This window comes from Xiphophorus hellerii, chromosome 19 (assembly GCF_003331165.1).
Source record: "Xiphophorus hellerii strain 12219 chromosome 19, Xiphophorus_hellerii-4.1, whole genome shotgun sequence".
NCBI classification, from domain to species: Eukaryota; Metazoa; Chordata; class Actinopteri; order Cyprinodontiformes; family Poeciliidae; genus Xiphophorus; species Xiphophorus hellerii.
The window spans coordinates 11219684-11241268 of record NC_045690.1 but is presented as its reverse complement, the minus strand read 5'-3'; the positions used below and the strand labels follow the sequence as shown (position 1 = coordinate 11241268).

The following is a 21585-nucleotide window of genomic DNA, read 5'->3' as shown; positions in this document are numbered from 1 at the left end:
TTGAAAGATGGGCCGCAAAAGGCATGTCTGTGCATTCTTTAAGGATGAGGAATTCGGGAGAGATGGATAAAGATGAGAAAAACTATCCAAGCTGAACTTGCTTTTGGGTTTTTCTACGTGTCAGTAAACACACTGTCCTATACACACATAAATCAAAGCTGTATCAGGTTTATATGCGGTTGAGCTCCTTAAACAAACAGCTGCTTTACCCCGTTTTATAATTTATGAGCAATCATTTTACGTTTATTGAAAACATATTTGTAGTGCAGGCTCTGACGTGAGAGAGTGTGCGTAAGATTATCACTGCTGTCAGAGGGAGGAGGGTCCTGATGGGAAATGTTGATCTAGTTGTTAATATAACTTATGCTTCTAATCAAATATTCGGATAGTTAGTCAATCTGGTTTCTTAACCAGTGTAAACTATCTGTTTCCCTTTGAATCTGTATCAAGAACAGCCTCAACATAAAGTACCTGCTTTGCCTCAAAGTTCTCAGTGTCTCCATTTATCAGCTTATTTATTTTTTTTAGGCTGCTCACTTTTTCATTCTGTAAAATCCAGGGTGAAGGACATCTTTCAGTCCTTTTTTTGTCCACAGGAGGGAGCCATTAGCTCTTGCTGTCTACCTGTCTCAACATCAGCATCGTCTGGCTCTCTCTTCCTCAATAAGTAAACATCCAGCATCAGTTGTCTTTACTCATTGAAGTTCTTATCTGATTTTAGTGGTTGCCTGTCCAAAGTGGTTAATTAGAGGTCTTGCGAAGGCCTAGTAGTCAGTTGTTCCAGCTTGAACAGTGTGGGAGATCCCTGGTGATCCAGGTAACAGAGCTGGAAGCAGCATGGCACCCACTAACGCCTTGTAATGCAATACCCACTTCTAAGGCTTCTGTTCTGCAGCTCCTACAGGACGGCCCAGTAGCCGACAACGCCATAATACCTAATGAAGAAGCCTGAAACATTAACTTTTAGAGCAGGGCTTTACCTTGCCAAAACTTTCTCTGCCTTTATGGCTAATTCAGTCATTAGTAATTGTGACCATCTGTAGGCACAAATAAAAATCCTGTGAATTTATAGTTTGTTATAAAAGCCCTGCTTCTCTTCGCCTTCTCTTCTAAACTGTCCTTTTATGGTGCCACTTTTCCCTTTGTACTTTCACTGCCACTTGATATTTTTTGATCAATCCTTACATGTGTTCCTAGGTAAACTTGAGACTGAGAATTTTTTTTTCTTTTGAACAAATGTGAGTTTTCTGTGATAGAATTAGTTCTGTTTTTGTATCATTATGATGTGCTAAATGAGCCCTGTTTGCCAAGTTTGGTTATTGGGGGCTGTTACAGATAAGTTGCTGGCTGCTTAGTAGAGATACAGCAATCAGAAATATTTCGCTAAGTTTCAGTTTCTGTAAAGCTTTGGCCAGCCAGTGCTGATTGAAGTAAACTGTTTCTCTTTAAAAGCAGTAATGTAAGATTTTATTAGGATAGCTTTCAAAACAGCTTTCCTGGAATGTGTGGTCAACAATTAAAAATTATGTTAGTGCATTTAACATAGTTGGCCGATATCTGGGTATATTCTTACTTCTTAGTTTTACTTGGGTTTTGGTCATACAATTCTGAACACCATCATACCTTTTTAATGACACGTGAACACATATTCAACATTCATAATTTTCTTTAGATTAACTGTAGCTTTTGTCTCAGTTTCTTCTTTGTGAATGCACAGCAGAACTAAACATCAATGTGAATGTGAAGAAATTAATTAAGCAACTTGTTTGGAACTGTAAGTTTGCTTTCCTGACATATGCTTCACACCAAATTAAGAGCGCAACAGTGTTAACAATATTCTGTTTGTCTAGATCATTAAGCTGCTGGATGGGAAGCGTTCTCAAGCAGTTGGCATCCTCATATCGAGCCTCCATCTGGAAATGAAGGACATTCAGCAAGGTGAGCAATACTCTCTCCATATGTTTGACATTTTTTGTTTCTCATTTCCAGTACAGCCCTGATTTAATTCAAGGAAGAACCTCTTTGATTTAGACTCAGCCGTTACAAGCCAAATTTAGTTTCCTATTAAACGATAAACTGAGGATGACTCCTGATGAAATGCAGACAGAGTTATTTTTGGAGATGAGATACTGGGAACCCTCCAGTAGAGGATAAATTCCTCTCTCTTGACAGCAGCTAATTTGTAACTTGAGACACTTCTTTCAGATTAATTTGTGACTTAAGTGGAGCTTGGCTGATTTTTCCAGTTACCGCAGTGGGAAAAGAAGGAAAAAAAAAGCTGTGATTTGTCTAAATGAAAGATGGTTATAGTGGGATGAAAGCTCTCCTGCACTGGTTAAAATCAAATTGCCCTCAACTTCATTTAAAAAACTGCACAGATTGATTGTAGGCTCGGTTGATCTGTGGAAAATGCAGGATATGTGTGTGTGGGTGTAAACACATATTGTGTGTGTTGGGGACATTGTAGATGGGCCAGGAATCAGTCGTGTCCTGGGACTGTGGCGGAGAGTTCCTGCCGCCTGCTAGTCTGAGCATGCGGCCAGCAGATCTGTTTATTGTAGCCAGTGACGGTTTCCACAAGCCTAATGGGACTGACACCCCACTAATGATCTGAGCATGTACAAAACCACCTTCTACAGTTTGCAGACACTGTGCTACCACATAAAACTGCCTCAGACACAAGGCAAACAGCACATACACTACTGCAACCATCTTGTTTAGATTTTTGTTTCCTTTCCCCCCTCAGTCACTTTTCCCTTCTGCAGTGTCGTTGGGTAGAAAATGTTCATTCCCACCCAGCATGAGGTGGCTTCTTTGTGCCTTAATGGGAGGTGAATGTGAAATGGACAATTTGAATTTGATAATTAAGGATAGTGCCTTAAAAGGCACTTCTAAAGGCAACCTGCCTCCTCTTTGTTGCCAAATTAAAAGGACATGCTACATATAATGCAATTACAACTACAAGGGAGTAAGAGGGAAAGGCAACACAGTGGTTAAGAGAAAGGAGGGGGGTCTTAGGTACTAGTTGAAATGACTTGGAGAGGTGCGGGGGGGCACCTCAAGGGCCACCATGGTTCAAGGGCAAGGGAAGGCTCTCCCCCACACCGCACCTCGCCGCACGCACACAAAAACATACGCACGCAGGAGTGAAAAGTGGAAGGAGAGGGTGTGAGGCCGTTGGCAGGCCGGCTTTGATCTGTCGCTGTGGAGAGATATCCGGCTCCCCTCGGATCAGAGTGCTCCTGTGCACACTGGGGCAGGCCCCCCTTTGGTGTGTGATTGACGGCTGCATGGCTGAGGGACTGAATAATCCACTCTAATAAGATGTAGGAAATGGACCTCCAGCGTTTTCTCTGATCCAGTGTGTGGGACCACATTGACAGCTTCTCTGCTGCAGACCAGCTGCAAACCAGAGTGTGAAGTGTTAGCTTGTTAGCTTAAATTTAGTGTGTGACTGCAGAGATGAGGACAGTGCGGCTGGAAGTAGGGGGAAAAAAATTCATTGCTACTATTGCATTTTGTGCATGTCTTTCCTTGGCAGCTTAAATTTTGGGAATGGCAGGCATCTTAGGTTGAGAAGCAAAATCAATTATTCATCTTTTAATGGAAAATTTCTCCATATTAAGTGAAAAAAAACTGAAGTTGTGGAGTTTTTCAGAAAATAACATTTTTGTTTGGATGGTGGAAACTTAATTGCTAGTAATTAAGTCTCAGTTTATTGGAGCCTGTTGACTTTAAGCACCCTTATACGTACATTGCCAAATAATCTAAAAAGTGTGACTTGCATTTGTAATCATCCCCTGAGTCAGCACTTGCACAGTAATTAGAGGTGCAAGTCATTTGGGGTTTGTCTCTACCAGCTTTCCAGAGACTGAAATGTGAGGTTGCATCAGGAGTTTTTGTGAACATCAAAAGGCAATTTGACTTAGGTTTGGCCTTTGACTAGGCCAATCTAACACATGCTTTGATCTAAACCATTTTATTATAGCTCTGACTATATGTTTAGCACCATCGTTCGGATGTAGGGGGGAGACTTCTGCCACAGGTTCAAATTCTATAAAGTCTTTAGCGTGTTTAATTTCCAGGATAGCCTTGTGTTTGACTCCATCCATCTGACCAAATCTGACCAGTTTCTCTGTGCTTGTTAAAGACAGGCATCCAACACCATGATGCAGCCCAAATTACCTGTTATTAATAGGATGGCATGATGTACACAATTAAGTTTTCACCACAAATAGCATTTTGGATGTAGGCTGAAAAGTTCAATTTTGGCTCATTCTGATTAGAACACCGTCTTCCACATGTTTTTATATTCACTACTTGCCTTCACAGGATTTCTGAAGAATATTTGCTGATATTGATTTTAGTTAGAGGTATCAGTAAAAGGAGATGAATACAAATTAGTAAAACTTTTTTTTTTTTACTGAAGATTATTATACAGTTTGTCCCTGCACTTAACAATTGTTCACTACTTTGGTTTGGTCTGTCACATAAAAATTCCAGTAAAACAGATTGTGGTGCTAACATGACCAACTGGAAAAAATACATGCTATTACAAGTCACTATACAATCAACATTATTTTTTTAAACTAAATTCAGTTAAAGGCCCTCAATGACTGTTACTGTCAGTCATTGACTGTCAGTGGAGTATTTGTTCATATTATGTTGATCTTCTCTATCACAAGCTGGGGACAACTTCCAGAGTTGGTGTAACATAACTTTCCCTTATTCTGTTGTTCCACTTTTGACTTTTAGGACCAGAATAAAAGTAAAAGCATGCACACAAAGTTGGATACACTCAGTAGGATGCTTGTGTCTTAGCTGACCTTTTTCTGCCCCCATTTATAATCATTAGTTAGCTTCTAGCTGTGCTGGCTATGCCTATGGGTGCAAAGGTCAAACAGTTTTCAAGCTTCTTTTTTCAGACACATACCCAGGGTCTTCTTCCACTCATTTGCCAGCAATGGTCAAGAAAAGTAGAGCGGTTCTTCAGTCCTGGCCCACCATCTGTGGTCTCTGTAAACCACATAAGATTCCAGTTGTATAATTCATCTAGTAAATTATGCATTTAAGGGGAAAAAAAGAACAAGTAGCATTCTGGTTTCAGTTAAATACCCCTTTTCATCCTTTTTCATTTTTTTTTGTTTTTTCCAGACACATATATGGATTCTTTCATTGTGTTTATCCAAATTTAATGATGTTTAATCTAACTTTCAACAGTATTACAGACCTATCATCAGATTATTTGTCTTTTTCTTCACTGTCAGTACTCAAACGGCAGCACATGTGAGCCAAGATTTTACCCATTTATAAGAGAGATTGCTTAAAATTTATGTCCTTCTCTGTCTTCACCAGCTGTTCTTAATGTGGACAACTCTGTGGTGGATTTGGAGACCATTGAAGCTCTGTATGAAAATGTAAGAAGTTGCGTGATTAACATAGCAATATGAGAAAGTTAAAACTGTAAAGCAATATATATATATATATATATATATATATATATATATATGTATATATATATACTGTATATATATAAGCATTACTCAAGTATTTAGCGTTAATGAATGATACCTTCCTTCTTCTAACAGAGGGCCACCAGTGATGAGATTGACAGGATCCTAAAACATTATGAGACTTCCAAAGAAGATGAAGTGAAACTTCTGGACAAACCTGAACAGTAAGAGTATTTCTACCATTTTTGGATGTACTTCAGTGTAATATACAGTACAGACCAAAAGTTTGGACACACTTTCTCATTGAATTCAATGAGAAGGTGTGTCCAAACTTTTAGTCTGAACTGAGTACAGACCAAAAGTTTGGACACACAGTTGTGTCCAAACTTTTGGTCCTTAGTATTTTAGTATGTGCACTTGGAGTAGCATAATAAGCCAGGCAGCTTATAATAAGCAATGCTTCTATTTGAGTTTTGCGGTCAGGATCTAAATTTCTGGTTTTTATGAAGCCCTGACCTACCAATGTTGATTTCTATTTTAGACATATAAAAGAAGCAGCCTTTAAATATATTTATAATTAACGGCCAGATTTAGCATCACACCTTGGTGTTGCAGAACAGTTGCTGTGCAGGAGGGTTGCACTTATTTTACTAAGACAAAATTATTACAGACTTGACATTTAATATTCGCAGCTGAAGACTGCTATTCCTTCAATAGCAGTCTTGTGTGTAGCTCTCTACCTTAACTTCAGTCGGCCAACATTTTAAATCAAACAAATTCCATCATACACAGAGATAGAAAGCTCAGATTTTTGAAACAGAGAGACCCTGCTGTATTTTCTTCAGTCTTGCTGGTTTCTGCTGAAAGTCTTGCTCTCGCTCACTTTGTCACAGCCTGAAAGACATGTCTTGACTTGACTAGAGAGTAATTTAATTTAATTCGACCTGCTGGTCACTTCTCAGGGTCTAGAAATCATCAGTCTGGTCACTAACCAAATTCTCACATAACACTGAAGCAATTTTTATATTTGCTTAAAGTCAGTCCTAAAACTAAAAGACATTAATGGAGGATGCTTTAGGATTTCCGACTGGGATTAAGTAGCCTCGGTCCGTTAACAAGACTTGGATCTAGTGGTGCCGCTTAGCCTGGCCTTCCCTTGTCCATGTTTGACCGAAGCTGTCACTATGGCTGCCTGAGTCATCCTTACTCAGTGTCTGCCTTCATCGGCCGGCACTAATCACACAGGATGTTACCTCTCCGCTCCCCTCCAACACGGCGCTGTTTACATAAGTCGTCTTGCATCAGGCCAGAACTACCTTTGATCACTCTCCATGCACCGCTCATTGCTCTCCCTCCACCCGACCCCCTTGGACCTTTCAAACCCAGCAGAGCAGCACCACTCATGACTATCATCTGCCTGCTTGCCTATGAACAGCAACATCGACTCAGAAGGCCTGTGTGGAGAAGCTTGGCCTGCCAAGGCCCCAGAATAGTTCTTCCTGTTAGACATTTTGTTTAATTCTGCCATAACACATCAAACCCTATTCCTCCTCCCCCCACTTTTTTTGTTTTCCAGGTTTCTTTACGAGCTCTCCCTGATTCCTGACTTTTCAGGCAGAGCTCACTCCATGATCTTCCAGTCAGTATTCCTCGATACCATCTCCTCCTTACGTAGCAAGGTGGAAATTATCTCCAACGTCTGCAAAGTAAGAGCATCACACCAGCAAGTGCTGTCTCAAAAGATGTCGTTCAGTATCATAAAGGGTTACTAAACTGAAAAATCCATGTGTATGTTTCTGCATCAGGACCTCCATGATTGTGATAGCCTGCAGGATGTGATGGGTCTCGTTCTGGCATTTGGGAACTATATGAATGGAGGGAACAGGACAAGAGGTCAGGCTGATGGCTTTGGACTGGAGATTCTCCCGAAGCTAAAAGATGTCAAGAGCAGGGTATACATCATTTTAAGGATTACTATGTGATAAGCCACTATGTGTTGATATCACATAGTGGCTTAAAACATCCTAATTATTTGTTATTTGACTTCATCAGGACAATCACATCAATCTTGTGGATTATGTGGTTTTATACTACTTGCGAAACTTTGACAAAGTAAGTTTTAAAACTCACTTGAAACTAAAAATGTTTTCCTATGTTTAAAGACTTTATATAACTACCTTTTTGTTTTCTATTTTAGCATGCCGGTACAGAAAAGAGTGTGTTTCCTCTGCCTGACCCTCAAGAATTTTTCCAGGCAGCACAGGTGAAGTTTGACGACCTTACCAAAGACATCAGGAAACTGAAGCGGGATCTAACTGGTAGGATGCTAAATGGTGTAAAAACCTTAAAATACATTTAATTCTATACAGGTTTGTTTTGAAGGGCTAAATCCTGCCAAAAGTTACTTACAGTGCCTGGCAAGGGTTTTAATGCCCTTGATACATTTTCAATTTGTCACATTACAACCACCAACTTCAATGTATTTATATGGAATTTTATTGGATGTAGCTATGTAAATTAACTCAGTTGAAGAAGAAAACAATGCTTTGTTTTCCTTTTTTCTTTTTTTTTTTTTTATAAACATTCTGATTGATGTAATATCCATTGAGCTATGCAGGAAACATGGCAAACATGGAGAAGAAACTATTTTTGTCAGATCAGACCAATTTTTGGCTTTTTAGATGTTTTGAAATGCTTTACACGAAGAAATTTGCATCACTTTGAAACAATTAGAATGGTTGGATTCAAAACACATTCATGGATAAAAATATCTCAGTCAAAGTCCAGACCCCACTTCATTTGTGAGTCTGTTCCTAGATTTGAAAAAAAGAAAGAAAAAAAAACAGACCGAGATTGAAAGGCAAAGAAGAATTTTGCAAAAAATGTTTGTGTCTAGATGTCCAAAGGTAGTAGACACTCCCCAAATGACCGGGGCGATTCTGCACATTTTCGACTTCCACACACAGCAAATTTTGTGCCTATAAGTCTTGTCGGAAGTAACAACTAAATTGTCCCACCTATTCTTTTTAGAGCTGCCTCCAAATCATTGCCATGCAAACAGCATTTGCGCACGAACGTTATCGCTTAAATCATCTTTGTGTCACTGTTATCAATCAGTGTAATTGTATACATTACTATCTGTCACCAGCGCAGTTTAGGTGGAAATGTACTTCCCATGGACCCTTCCTGCTCCATACTTTGAGAGCTTTGTGTATATTTAGAACCATGGTAGGCCTACGGCAACGTTTCTCAGTTTCCAGACACTCTTGTTTTTGACTGGCATGTCATCGTCACCCTGCAGCTTCCTCTGTTCTGGCACCAATGGCAGAATGTTTAGCAGCAGCATTTTTATGTCTTTTATGAACGTTTTTGAAGCATGAGTAACAAAAACATTCCTGTTCAGTGAGGAACTTTCACAGCAACAGTTGGCGGATAAATAAACACACTTTTGATGTTCTGTGCTTGCTGTATCCTGAGCTCCTGAGATGCTCAGTAACTCAGCCAGGCATCCAGGTTGTCTTGGCCAGGGCCATGTGGAGGTTAAAGGAGATGCCCTTCTGTGCCCTCGGTGTCTGTCGTTATTTAAATCAAGCAATAATATGGCATATGAAAGCAATTAGATATTCTCCACATTGCTGTTAAAACTCTCTCTTCTCTGACCCGAGGGAAAAATACAAAGAGTCTGCTAAAGTACCCAGACCCACCTCAAGCTGTCACTCATTTATTAGGAAAAATGGAAGACCTGAAGACAATAAATGCAATGTAAGGGCCCTCGTATTTGATCTCTGCTGAAGCACAGTCTGGCACAGTAGTCCTCGGGGTATTAGCATCACAGGCTGGGCGCTGGATTCTGGATGTTTGGCGAGCTGCACCTATGACTCCCACAATTTTTATCCTCTCCAGCCGCCAGGAATAAATATTTATGCCTGGCTATTATAAACCAGCCCAAAGAACACAACTGGTCCTAATTATAAGGCTAACACAGATCGCTTCCATCCACAACAAGAACATTGTCTGACACTCAGACTGAATCCCATTTTCCCCCCATCATCCTCAGCTCTCTACCCTACATCAATACAAGGTTGGGCTCTCAGTCTAGAAACTGTTGTATTTTAAAGGGCTAACTCTAAAACAAGAAAGGGGATTGGGATAAGAGCTGTATTTCCTAATACACTGACAAATCTAAGTGTGCACTCAAGTGCATTGTCATTATTATTATTCACTATCACTGTTAGTAATTGTTTTTACAGCTTGAAATATGTTTTAGCTTAAAACTGTTTTACAAATCCAACAACCACAATTTGGATCTTATCTGGACTGATTCAGATTTTTGTTTTCATTTTAGCTGTGTACCTTTTCTGGATTTTACAGTAAATAAAAAGCAAACAGAACAAAGAATATTGTGATAACTCTGGGAGAGAAGGCAGATCCCTTCCTGAGCTGGGGATCTCTGTTTGGGACTATTATTAGTTGTGCACTCCACTAAATATAAAATATTATATGGATAATATTTTATATTTATATTTATATGGATAATATAAAGTATTATCCATATAATATTTTATATTATCCATATAAAATATTATATGGATAATATTTTATATATGGATTGAACTGCTTAAAGAAAGCTTAAATAATTTCCATTTGTGATCTGCCAAAAGTCATGTTAGGGACACAGAAAGCATGTGAAAGCAGGTGCTAAATGAGGCCATATTAGTAGTTATTTGCCTCTTTTGGAAATGATATGTATATCTGAAAACTAATGCCCTGAATATGATTTTAAATATGAAAATTGGAAGCATCATGCTATGTAGATGCAATTGCATTTTGATTTTGATCTATTGCATAAAATCCCCCAAAATACATTGAAGTTCAATTATAAAACATTTTTTTATATTTATTGAGTCACCTATGTTTACGTCACAGAAAGCAGACAGAGAGGTTTATCTGTTAGGGAGTTTCTCAAATCTCATTGGTATATTTTAGCCACCACCTGAACTAAGTTAAAAGGAAAAGGCAAAATGTGTGATGGGGAACCCCTGGAAATATGAAAAGAGCATCTGATTGCCCTTTTGTTTTGACTTGAACTGGACAACTTTGGAGAGAAAAGCAATCTGGCCCTTACCTGATTCTGAGGTGGCCACTTTTTTTTGAAGCTGATAGCTCTCCTTTAAGTGGATACATCCATATATGCATCACAAACAAATTTCATGCAGATCCTGAGTGCAAAAACCTGAGTTATGATTTCTTTGTTCCGCTAGTCGCCACCGCTGCTCAGGAGCAACTCACCGTCCGCTGCTACACTCTTCTTCATTGGCTTGTGGAGAAACATGATCCTCTTTTGATGGGGTTTCCTGTTTTTGGGAGAGGGTGATGACCTCTCTCTTGGCTCCACTCGGGGGAGAGGGATGAGCGGGAGGCCACAAGGACATACTGTAGGCCTTATGTCTCACATAGTTTTTGCCACATTTTACAGCAGTGCTGTTTTTCTGAGCTGTTTCAGCGCCAAAAATTGTCCTTATCAGGGAATCGCTGCCTTCCTCACGAGAAAAAAAAACTTTTTTTAAAATCTTGTTTTAACTACTGCTTTCAGAGCAGTATAAAAATATTCCTTTGGCTGCTGTGTAATTGGACGAGACACACAAGCAGGGATGAACCCAATGAAATAGGATCAAATAAAAAGAAACAGTCAGAGCTCATTTGCTGCTCAGGGGGGTTTAGTGTTTCACAGAAGGCCTGGGCCAGGTTAGGCATTCATCACTGTGGCAAATCAGACAGTGTCCTGATTTTAAATGGCCTTTAATGTCAGGTTTAGGCAGGGCCTTTAGCCTGAGCTCTGTTTTACGACTGAGGCTCCACTGAGGACCTGCGTGTGTGAAGCCAGTATGCAAAGGTGCCGTCACCTCTCCTCTGACTAAACAAGGCAAACATGATGCAAAACTCCTGGGTCTTTGGAAATGATTTGTTGCTAATGCAGGAAATCTCTAATAAATTTTCTTGTTTAACCTTTTATACACTAAATTAGTTCAGGTTTCTCTAATGGAGAATTTTTTAATTTCTACTCAATGCATATTTGAAGTGAGTTTCATGTCTCACCTTATATTTTTTATTTCAGGTTGCCACCGCTGTAACCCTTGAAAAAATGGTAAAGACGAGTCATTTTGGCTGATTTATCAGAGATGAAAAGTGGAGTTAAGGTTTTACCATTTCCCTACTGAGGCCATCTTTTGGCTCGCTTGCTGAGGGGCTATAGATTTTTTATTATTTTTTTTTCTGGGGACCTGACTGTTTCCTGGAACTGAAGATAATTGGGGATGAGGAAGAGAATTCACTTTCCAGGTATAAATAACAAGAACATACCAGGACAGGAACCATGTACTGGTTTAAACTCTTAAAAATAAGGTTTTATTGGCGTGATTCTGAATGTTCATAATTATAAAGCATGGACATGACTGTCGAAAGAGAATTATTATGTTAGTTTGAACTGCTGCTCTGCTGGCGCCCAATCTTCCAGTATCGATGTGGAACAAGAACCACATGTATAGGAGAGTGTGTTTCTTCACTGCTCTCTCCCTCGGCGTTGTCGCTTTCCTGCGTTTGTTCTGTGTTTGTTCTTTATCATCATCCAGAAATTCATCTGATGTTCAGGCAGCAAGTAGGTTGTCATTGCCCCATTTCATGCTCGGAAACATTCATCAAACAACCGGAGAGGAAATTTTGCGGTTTTCCTCCAAATCTCAATCTGCTGTTGACAATTTCCTTTGCAGAAGTATATTGCAGATTTGTACTATTTTAGCCTGTGCTGTGATTTCCCACTAGCTGGAATCAGGGGTTTTACTTACAGACTAAAGTAAAACCTATGAATACAGTCATATTTAATCATTGCTATGAGTACAGTAATATTTAATAAATTTGAATATGCATTCTGATGAGTCAGATTAAAAGTACCTTTTGAAAATAATCTTTGAACGAGTTTTAAACATGCTTTTCATTAAGCCCACATTTTTGGAATCTGTTCATCATTTATAAACAGAAAATGATCATAGCTAAGAGAAAGAGTTTAAAACACCTGTTTGTGTGAAATTAATCTATGTAATCTGTTTCATTTAGTGAATTGAGGTATTGAAATTAATGAACTTTTTATTAATATTTCAATGTATATAATATGATTGTACATATTCACATAAAAGTTGTCCCTTTTACCAACCACGCAAAGTCAAATCAAGTTTGGCTGTCATATTTGACTTAGTTCTTTTCTTTGTTTATTGCTTTTTTTTCTGCCAAAGATGTCTAAAAAGTCTTAAAATAAAATTTCACACAGAATTATCTTTAAATGAAATCTTTAATTTACAATTGTTCAGCTGAGGAAATATTCAATGTCAGGAAACAATAATACATGCAGTAAAAAGATTTTTGATATTAAATTATGTTTTTTTTTTTAAGCTGATCAGTTTAAAGGAACTTTTAATAAAAAATCCTAGATTTTATCTTTCCATGGGGTATAAATATGATGTGACACTTAGACACATGAGGGCCTATGTTTATCTTGCTACTATGCTTAGCAAGAAAACGGCAGCAAACAATAATAGTTTGGAGCCGGTAAGTCTACATTATATGCTATTTACATGTCAACTTGTTATTTGGAGATAATGCCAAAAAAACAAAGCAGGCCCAGAGATCTGTGATGCTCTGGGCCTGCTTTTCTTCCTGATTCTTTAAGAACCTTGTTAGGCCCTGTAGAATCACATGCCATAAGATTTTAAATACATAATTATGATGGCATCTGCCAGAAAACTGAACAAAGTGTCCATGATTTGATCTTTCAGTAGGACAATGATCAAAAACATATGGCTTCATACTCACAGAAATGGTTCACCTGTCTCAAAACGAATGTTTCCAGTCACCAGACCTAAATCTTATGTTGATTAGTTTCATTTCACCTCTTTGGTGTAATGAATAATTTTGTATCATCTGGAGAGATTGTGCAGAGCGGATTGGCCAAAGATCCCTGCCTGTCTTTGCCTCTCCAACCTTGTGAAATGTTATAGAAAAGATTTACTGCCGTCCTACTGGGAAAGAGCGGTTGGTAGTATTAACAGCAGGGGGACTAATAATTATATCACCTTAATTCTTGCTAAAAATAGTTATTTTCTTATATGTTTATTTCTTTCCATTAGTAACAGTGCTCAGGTTAATATACATTTTAAATTTGATGTATTTGAGATGCTTCTGCAACAGGAAGATGTATTTATTTCAATGCATTTTACTTTGTACTTGAGGAGTTTTACCTTTTTCCATAGCTGTTAACAGGGTACCTCATATTATAGAATACTCATCCACTAAGATATTAAATCACTTGGAAACCCTAATATGAAAGAGTTTAAGTGACTCAGGAGATCATTTTTATACTCTGATTAGCTCTGTTTATCCTCTCTTTGTGGATTACTATATTTGTTGTCTACATCTTCCTTAGAGGGCATCAAAGATTTGGAATATCAAACACAGTCAAAACATTTCCTGACCAAATAAATCCACTAGATAAGTTATTTTCCTTTGGGCTTGTTTCTTTAATAACTTGCAGATGAATATTAAATTAAAGCCATATTTTCAGTGATTTTCTTTAACTCGTTGACAAACACATCACTCTAGAATCGCAGTTGGAAAGCAGCTAAAGGAAATTTGTTTCCAATTCAAAATAAAACTAAATAGCAGGATAAAATCCTAGGACATCCATTATTTGTACACCCACCCATATGTTCCCAGATCCAAACAGAAAGCCAGCATGCCATTAAATTATGGTATAAATACACAATCAATAAATCTCTGTACAAAAACTAAGACACATCTAAACCTCATACTTTGGTGTATTTTGTGTGCGTTGTATTGCAAAAGTATTCAAAATCATGACCGGCATGAAAAAAAGTATTCCTGGAGGAAAATTAAGGCTGCACAATATGTTTATAACACCATCTTTACAATGACACAAAGTGATTCTTTTCTTCTTCAGGGACAAGGAAGCTGATCAGAGTTGATGGGAAGATAATTGAAGCTAAACATAGTCCAAACCTAAAAGAAAACTTGTTAAAGGCTACAAAAGACTTAAGACTGTATTGGAGGTTCATCTTCCAGTTAGACAGTGACTTAAAATATAGCCAGAGACACAATAGAATGGCTTTGCATGGTATATTGGATTTTTTCCCCCTCCACATTCAAATCTGCAAGAATACTTGAATGTTTGTAGATTCTTTCTATCTATTATGTCTGATCTTGCGCTATCTGACAAAAACATTGGGTGAAAGATTCAGTTTCTACATGCTAAAGAGGTCAAAAGACCTGTATCTGTTATTGCAGCTGAAGGTGGTTCTACAAACTGTTAAATCAAAGGGTGAATACAAATACATGCTGCACTTTTTTGATTTTTATTTTTTACAGCTCTTCAGTGGGAGAAGAGCTGAAAAGGATAAAATGTTATCTCAGTCAATCAAAAAACCCTAATGTGTATCAAGAAATGTTTGCGTTGATTGTAGTAAAATAAATGTCAAGATTGTTGATACATGCAAATATAAAAAGGTAGATTTTGACCGCAAAATCCTAAAATTAAAAAAAAAAAAAGCAGTTTTGAATTTCTTTACTATTTCTGGTTATTTTTCATAAACTGGAGGAAAAAATTGCTGGTGAGTGCTCAAAGTCAAAGAAAAGAAAATCAACATTAGTGAAAGTGATTATCTTTTAAATGTTTGACACAAAAATATTTTGTTTCATACAGTCCAATTAGAAGACCATTTATTTGTGGTTAGGGAGAAAAACTGTTTTCTGCAAGAGCTCTAAGATCTGTGGTCTTCCGTTTTGCCTGATGGCACCAACTCTTGGGCTTACAGCAGAATCCTACTTGTGACTGGGCTTTTCCAGACATGTATGCAACTCTAAGACAATGTTTAAAACTCTAACATTTTGGTTTTATTCTTTACAGCTGTTGTGTTTATTGTGGGCTTCCTCCTTGTGGCCTACACTGTCTGGACCACATTTGGAAGCAAGCCGCCTCTAAATTGTAGACTTGCTGTTTTGAGCGCCATTTTAATAGGTGCTTTTGAGTTGGGGGATTTTTGGCCGGAAAGTGTGGTTTCTCCAAACAGAATATATTGATTGGTGTGTTTGCATGGTCACTGATTTTATTGTAAACTCACTTCTCATCCAGACCTTGTGGTTGTATTTGATAAGCCCTGATTCATAATGTTTAAATGGCGCACTTCTTAATTTATCAAGACATTTAATAAATAAAATATTTAGTTGAGTGTCGTGCTGCAGGTGCAAGAGCTTCTCATGCAAACATGCCAGAGCCAAGCCGAACTCGGATGTAAAAGCAGCGACGCAGCAAAGTGAGACAGCGGTCAGACCTGTTAATGTCCTTTTTCTGTTGCAGAAGTATTTAGCTATGCAGTCATAAGCAAGTTAAGGTATTTATTGCAGCCATTAATGACTTACAGGTTGGAGGATTGTGCCTAAGTTGTTTCGCCAGACGCCTGTGTGTATAGTTACACAGGCTTACAGTTGAGAGGAAATGGGGAAAGGTTCGGCTGGCACGCGCTCAGTCAGGGCTGTTTCCTCTGAGCTGGTGTGAGTTGGATCATTTGGCACGATAACCAAAAGCCATCTACAAACCACAAACACATCTGCTGCACTAACATGCGCCCGGAGTTCTAAGAATGAAATACTATGCGAGCAGGGAAATTCTACATTATTGCAAGTTAAATGTTTTTGAATAGACTTTTGTAAAAGTCATTTTGAAGTCATTAGACGTTAACATGTTAAGCAATAAATTATTCAATTGCAAACCATGTAGAAGCAGCTGAAATCAGTGCTTAAAGAAAAAACCCTGCAATTATGTTAAAATAAAACCTCAGCTTGAGGTTAACAACTCCATTAAAACATTTCATAAATAAAAGTTTCCTATTTTTATTATGTTTATAGACAGGTTTGTCATTTCAGTTAATTACAGGAATGTGTAATTAACTGTTTCTACATGTATTGGAGGAAAATAAATCAAAATTAAACAAATACGAAAAATAGGAGGTAATAAGTTTTTATGTTTTTAGATTTTTTTCTCAGTTTAACTCTTGTACAGTGCTGAGAAAAAGTGTTTGTTAAATGACATGGTCAGTTTTGCTTTTTTGTCACACTTAAATGTGTAAGGTGATCAAACTACTTTTAAAATTAGAGAGAAATTACCTGAGTAAATTCAAAAAGCAGCTTTCAAATCACACTTAGGGAAAAATCTTTCCAACACAAATTGAGCAACAAATCTGAAAACAACATATATATATATATATAGTAGTTTGATTTTTTTTTTTGGCTTGAGTTGCTTCTTTATGCATGTTTGTTAGTTTAATTGCAGGTCAAAACAAATCAGAGTTAAAACAGCCTGCAAAGCAGAAAACAAACGGAAACAAACACACATTTGTGGCCTTTTTTTTTATTGGAAACATTGTTACTCCAGAGTTTTAAGGATTTGTTTACCCCTTTGTGGTTGGTAATTTTATTCAGATGACATTTGGGGTATGTGCCATTAGCCCTTTTTAGGCTACATTACAGTTTTTTTTCTACAAAATACTTTCCTGCATGCATGAAGACTTTCTAAGACAAATCATTCATTGTTTACCTAAGTTATTTAACAGAACAGTTGAGACTCCTTCCATTGAATCATTTGTACACTGTGAACCTTTAAATTCTTTCTCTACTCACCTTCTTTCATTCTGTTTTTTATTCCTCCTACCAGCTTGTGAGAAGAATGTGGAAAACGTCTGCACTAACTCATCAGAGGAACACCTTCAGCCCTTTAAGCAGAAGATGGAGGCATTTCTGTCAACTGGTGAGTCGAGATGAAATCTTTTTTTGTTTGGTGTTAAAACAAAATGTTACATTTATTCATTTAGTCATTTAAACGTGTTAATCATTTACGTTCATGATGTACAGTAATATGTAAAGTTCTTTGCTAAAGTATGCATACCCCTTGCAATTATTTTATATTTTGTTATGCTACAATCAAAAAGTATTTCATTGGGGTTTTCTGTTTGATACCAAGACAGCATACTACGTAGTTGTCAAAAAATCATAGAATTGTAGAATTGCATTCAGCCCTCTGCACTGTGGTAGTCAAATAATGTAATCAGCTGCCAGTATGAAAGTACACATTGCACCTTAGGAGATTTTTCCAATACTGATGAATCAAATTGAGGCGAGACAGAAATGCATGACTTAGCTTTGTCAAATGAACTAATAGAACTTATACTGGCATACTCTAAACTGGAGTCCCCGTGTGTGTCTCCTTGTAGAATGGAAATTGTGGATTTCCTTAATGCAGATTTCTTGTAAATCTATAATTTCTAACATTTATTGAAAAAGTTTAGCAACCAATTACTTCCATAACTTATTGTACAGGTTAACTTTTAGCTTTTGTATACAAAGCTAACATTTTACCAAATATTGACATGCCTAATATTTGGACGCTTTTAAAGCAGTCTTGGTTGTGATTGATAGTTTTTTTTTCTCCAAACATCCTAAAAATTGATCTTTGAGTGGAAAACTTGTAAAAAATATTTTTGATAAACAAGTTTCCTTGAGCTCATTCCCTGACGGGAAAGGTATAAATTATCGGTGTTTGCAATGATTCCATGACGAGGGCAAAAAACAAGTCAGCAGCATTCACATCAAAGAGCAGCTGAGGCTGTTAAACTCTGATTCATCATTAAAAGTAAGTTTCTTATCCAGGCTAAAGACTCAGAAAGTCCCGCTTACATACATGTGTCCTGCACATGATATGACATATTACAGCAAGCATGAAAGTTTGCATATATCCTCAGCAGAAATTGAGCTGGAACTAATGGAGATGTTTTTATAAGATGAAATCTTGATGTGCAGAATTACATTTTTCCTGTGCATAAAATGAACAACTAAATATTAAACTTTATACTGGACATTTCTTCAACAAGTCTTGTCATTCCCATGTGTGCCATTTTCCTGACGTAGTTTGTGGCACCTGTCTAGTGTGAGCAGTACTTGGGATATAGTATAATATAACCTATCAATAAACTTTATCACAAAATTATACCTGTCTTTGGAATTTTATTTAGCTACTTGTTAATTAATGTGCACTGCATTTGTTTTCTAATTGAGGTATTAAAGTTGAATATAAATTTACACCTCACTTTTCTGATGTTTTTGAAGTACTGTTCTTATGTTATTCAATGTCAATCAAATCCAAATAAGGAGTTTGTGTATTAAAAAAAAGATTTGCAAAAAACTTAGGTGGTATGAATATGTTGCATGCCACAGTAACTTTGAATCTGCTAACAATATATGTTCCAGTACGTTGTTTTTTTCTTGGATTTTAAGAACAATTATTTTTCTAACAGATGTAAAATAAGATGGAAAGAATGAGATTTTGTAAGGGTTTTTTTTCTTTCAGACTGCTCCTCATCTTGTTATCTGGCTGCTGGTTTAAGCAGCGGTTAAGAAAAGTGTGTCAGAGTTTTAAAGCCCTAATTTATTGTCCTTCTCAGCATGCACGTCTCATAACTTTCTAGTTAGCGACTAGTGGTTTCATGTTAACACGTGGAGCGGAGGAAGAGAAGCTTCACACGTCCCCTCTCCTGGCCGCTTTCTTTTCCTCAGTTTCTCGGCTCCTGTGCCACCTCTGCAGTCACACCAGAGGGGTACCTCAGGCGCCAGCCTGACCCCCACTGAGACTAACACCATTGGTCACGGCCCCTCTCTTCTTCCCCCTCCTCCTTTTATTCCAGACATGACCACCCCCCTCCCATCATTAGGTTTTACCCAACATACAAGTAAAAAAGGACTAAAAATAAAAGGGGTTGTTGATCGCAGGCTTTAGCTCACCTACTCCCAGAAGACCCCCAAACCTGCCTTTGAACAATTTTTTGGAGACTTCCCCCTCTTAAATCTTCAAGTAGAAAAGGTCCCCCATCATTGTAAAAAGGATGAATCTGGAAAAATGCAATAAATCTGAGATCACAGGCACTCTTTGGCCCTAGATAAATTCTTGCACCTCAGCCTGGCCCGCCGCACACATCTGCCTTGCATTTAGACACTTTTACATGGCAGGAGTCCACAAGAGCCTTCGGTTCCCAAGCTTCTCTGCTTCAGCTACAACATGCAGTTATATGCCAACACATGTACACACATGCACACAAAAAAAGCTCAACAAACAGACCGCAGCTCCCCACCTCCAAAGCCCAGGCGTCACACACTCACACATCTGAATGTCAACATGCAGAGCCATGTCAAACTTTACAACGTGCTTAATAATCAGTGTTAACTGAGTCTGTGCCACCTTAAGCCTTAGCATTTCTTAACGATAACGCTATGGATGGCAGATAAACACAGCACCATCTAACTCTAACTCCTTTAGAGTCAATAAGACTCAGTCTCTTTCTCTGTTTAATGATCAGTCCTATGTTTTTTTTTCATATGTTGCAGCTCAAAAGCAGCATTCTGCTGAAGAGGACCGGCTCAATGGAGCTCAGAAAAGGTAGGAAAGAAGCACAATGTAACGTTATCAAGGTTATAAACCACACCCAAAAAAATCTTCACTTTTCCATTCAACGATCTTTATCAGAGGTTAAAGAAGAAATGACAACCAAACCTAAAACACTATTCAAGGTTATAAGAAGAAAAAAATAAGGTCTGTCATCATTATAATCAAGAAATAAATGTATTAATTCTAAAACTAATATCTACCAAATATCTCTTGATAAAATTACACAAAGGAAACCCAACAAAGCAGAGGTTATACACCGATTCTGCCCAACTTCTGTACATTAATGAGAAGTTTTATGATGAGAAAAGACAGAAGTAAAGTTTTTATTGTTATTCAAACTGGTTAAAGTCTAATATTTATTAACTGTTTGTCTCTCAGGAGCCAACAGTGTTTTATGGCACAGTTTTATGTACTCATGGTGAGTTTTACCAAAGAGGGGAAAAATGAAGAAGATGCATTCAAACTCTGAGAATCACTTGGGCACATCTGCTTTCAGGAATACAACATCCACTAAGGAAAAGATTGAGGGCCTCACTGTGGTCCAAAATCGGACTGACTAGATTTCTGAAGATGCCCGGTTCCCACACTCCCATCTCTTGCCTTGCTGAGAGGGAAAACTCTGTCCCAACAACTGTTTGTTTAGAAAGAAACAATACTGAGAATGGCAGATTGTTGGTTTTGACCCATGTCTTGATGTTTCCTCATGCCCCTTTTCCGAAGCAAAAAGTGTTTCGGCCTCTGAACTGGTTGGGAGCTGAAAGCAGCTGACATGTCCAAGTAGTTCTAAGACTTTCAAGTCACACTTTCTTTCTTTATCTAACTACTATTGATTAGTTCAGAGAAAGTATTTTGAGATTTATTTCAGATTATGTACAACAGCAGAGTAGAATTGTTGTAATGTCTTTTATTATTATTATTATTATTATTAGACAATAGACATTAGCTTAATATGTATATTTCATTCTTGACTGTGTTAATTACTAATTCACACAGACTCTTTTTGTAATCTTTAAAGTAAAATTATGTGTGATTGATTCAAAAAAAATTTAATTCATGAGAATTATATGGAAAACTAGATGTACAATGCACTTTTTTACATATACATCCAAACCACCCATCATCAAAAACGCAACTTTTCAGAAAAAAAAAACAAAAAAAAAACTTGATGTTTTAATATAAGCTCACAGCTTGTCAAAGTCACTTTTCACTGGATATTTATCAATGAAACCACAGCGTGCTGGAGGGTAAACAGTACAGTTGATCTTCATAAAACAAAAATGAGTCAAATGGAAAACATGGGGTTTTTGATTGTGTCTATTTGTGACAAAGATTGCTCAGTGGGGTGGAAAAGAACTCTGATTTATGAGACTAACTGATCTTGGGGCATTATGTAATATAGCTTCGTCATGTTACAACCAGCTACAGAGAGTGTATTTGAAACAGGGAATAGCACCACTTTGTTGTAAACATAGCTGTTATCTTATAACACAAATGTTTAAATCTGTTTAACTGATATTGTCAGGAGCTGATAACGTTTCTAGAAAGTTAAAAGAGCTTCTTTGTATTTATCTGCCTGAA

General features: G+C 37.6%; 1 protein-coding gene across 2 annotated transcripts in view; it reads left to right on the top strand.

Annotated features, from left to right (window-relative positions):
- Positions 1-21585, top strand: part of LOC116709086 (formin-1) — a 56188-nt gene that overhangs the window by 25370 nt on the left and 9233 nt on the right. For both annotated transcript variants that reach the window (XM_032547385.1, XM_032547384.1), the window contains 9 exons: positions 1851-1938; positions 5356-5417; positions 5589-5677; positions 7030-7159; positions 7259-7405; positions 7506-7565; positions 7651-7771; positions 17227-17319; positions 19947-19998. In XM_032547385.1, coding sequence (XP_032403276.1) covers positions 1851-1938; positions 5356-5417; positions 5589-5677; positions 7030-7159; positions 7259-7405; positions 7506-7565; positions 7651-7771; positions 17227-17319; positions 19947-19998 — 842 coding nt within the window. The remainder of the gene's footprint in view (positions 1-1850; positions 1939-5355; positions 5418-5588; positions 5678-7029; positions 7160-7258; positions 7406-7505; positions 7566-7650; positions 7772-17226; positions 17320-19946; positions 19999-21585) is intronic.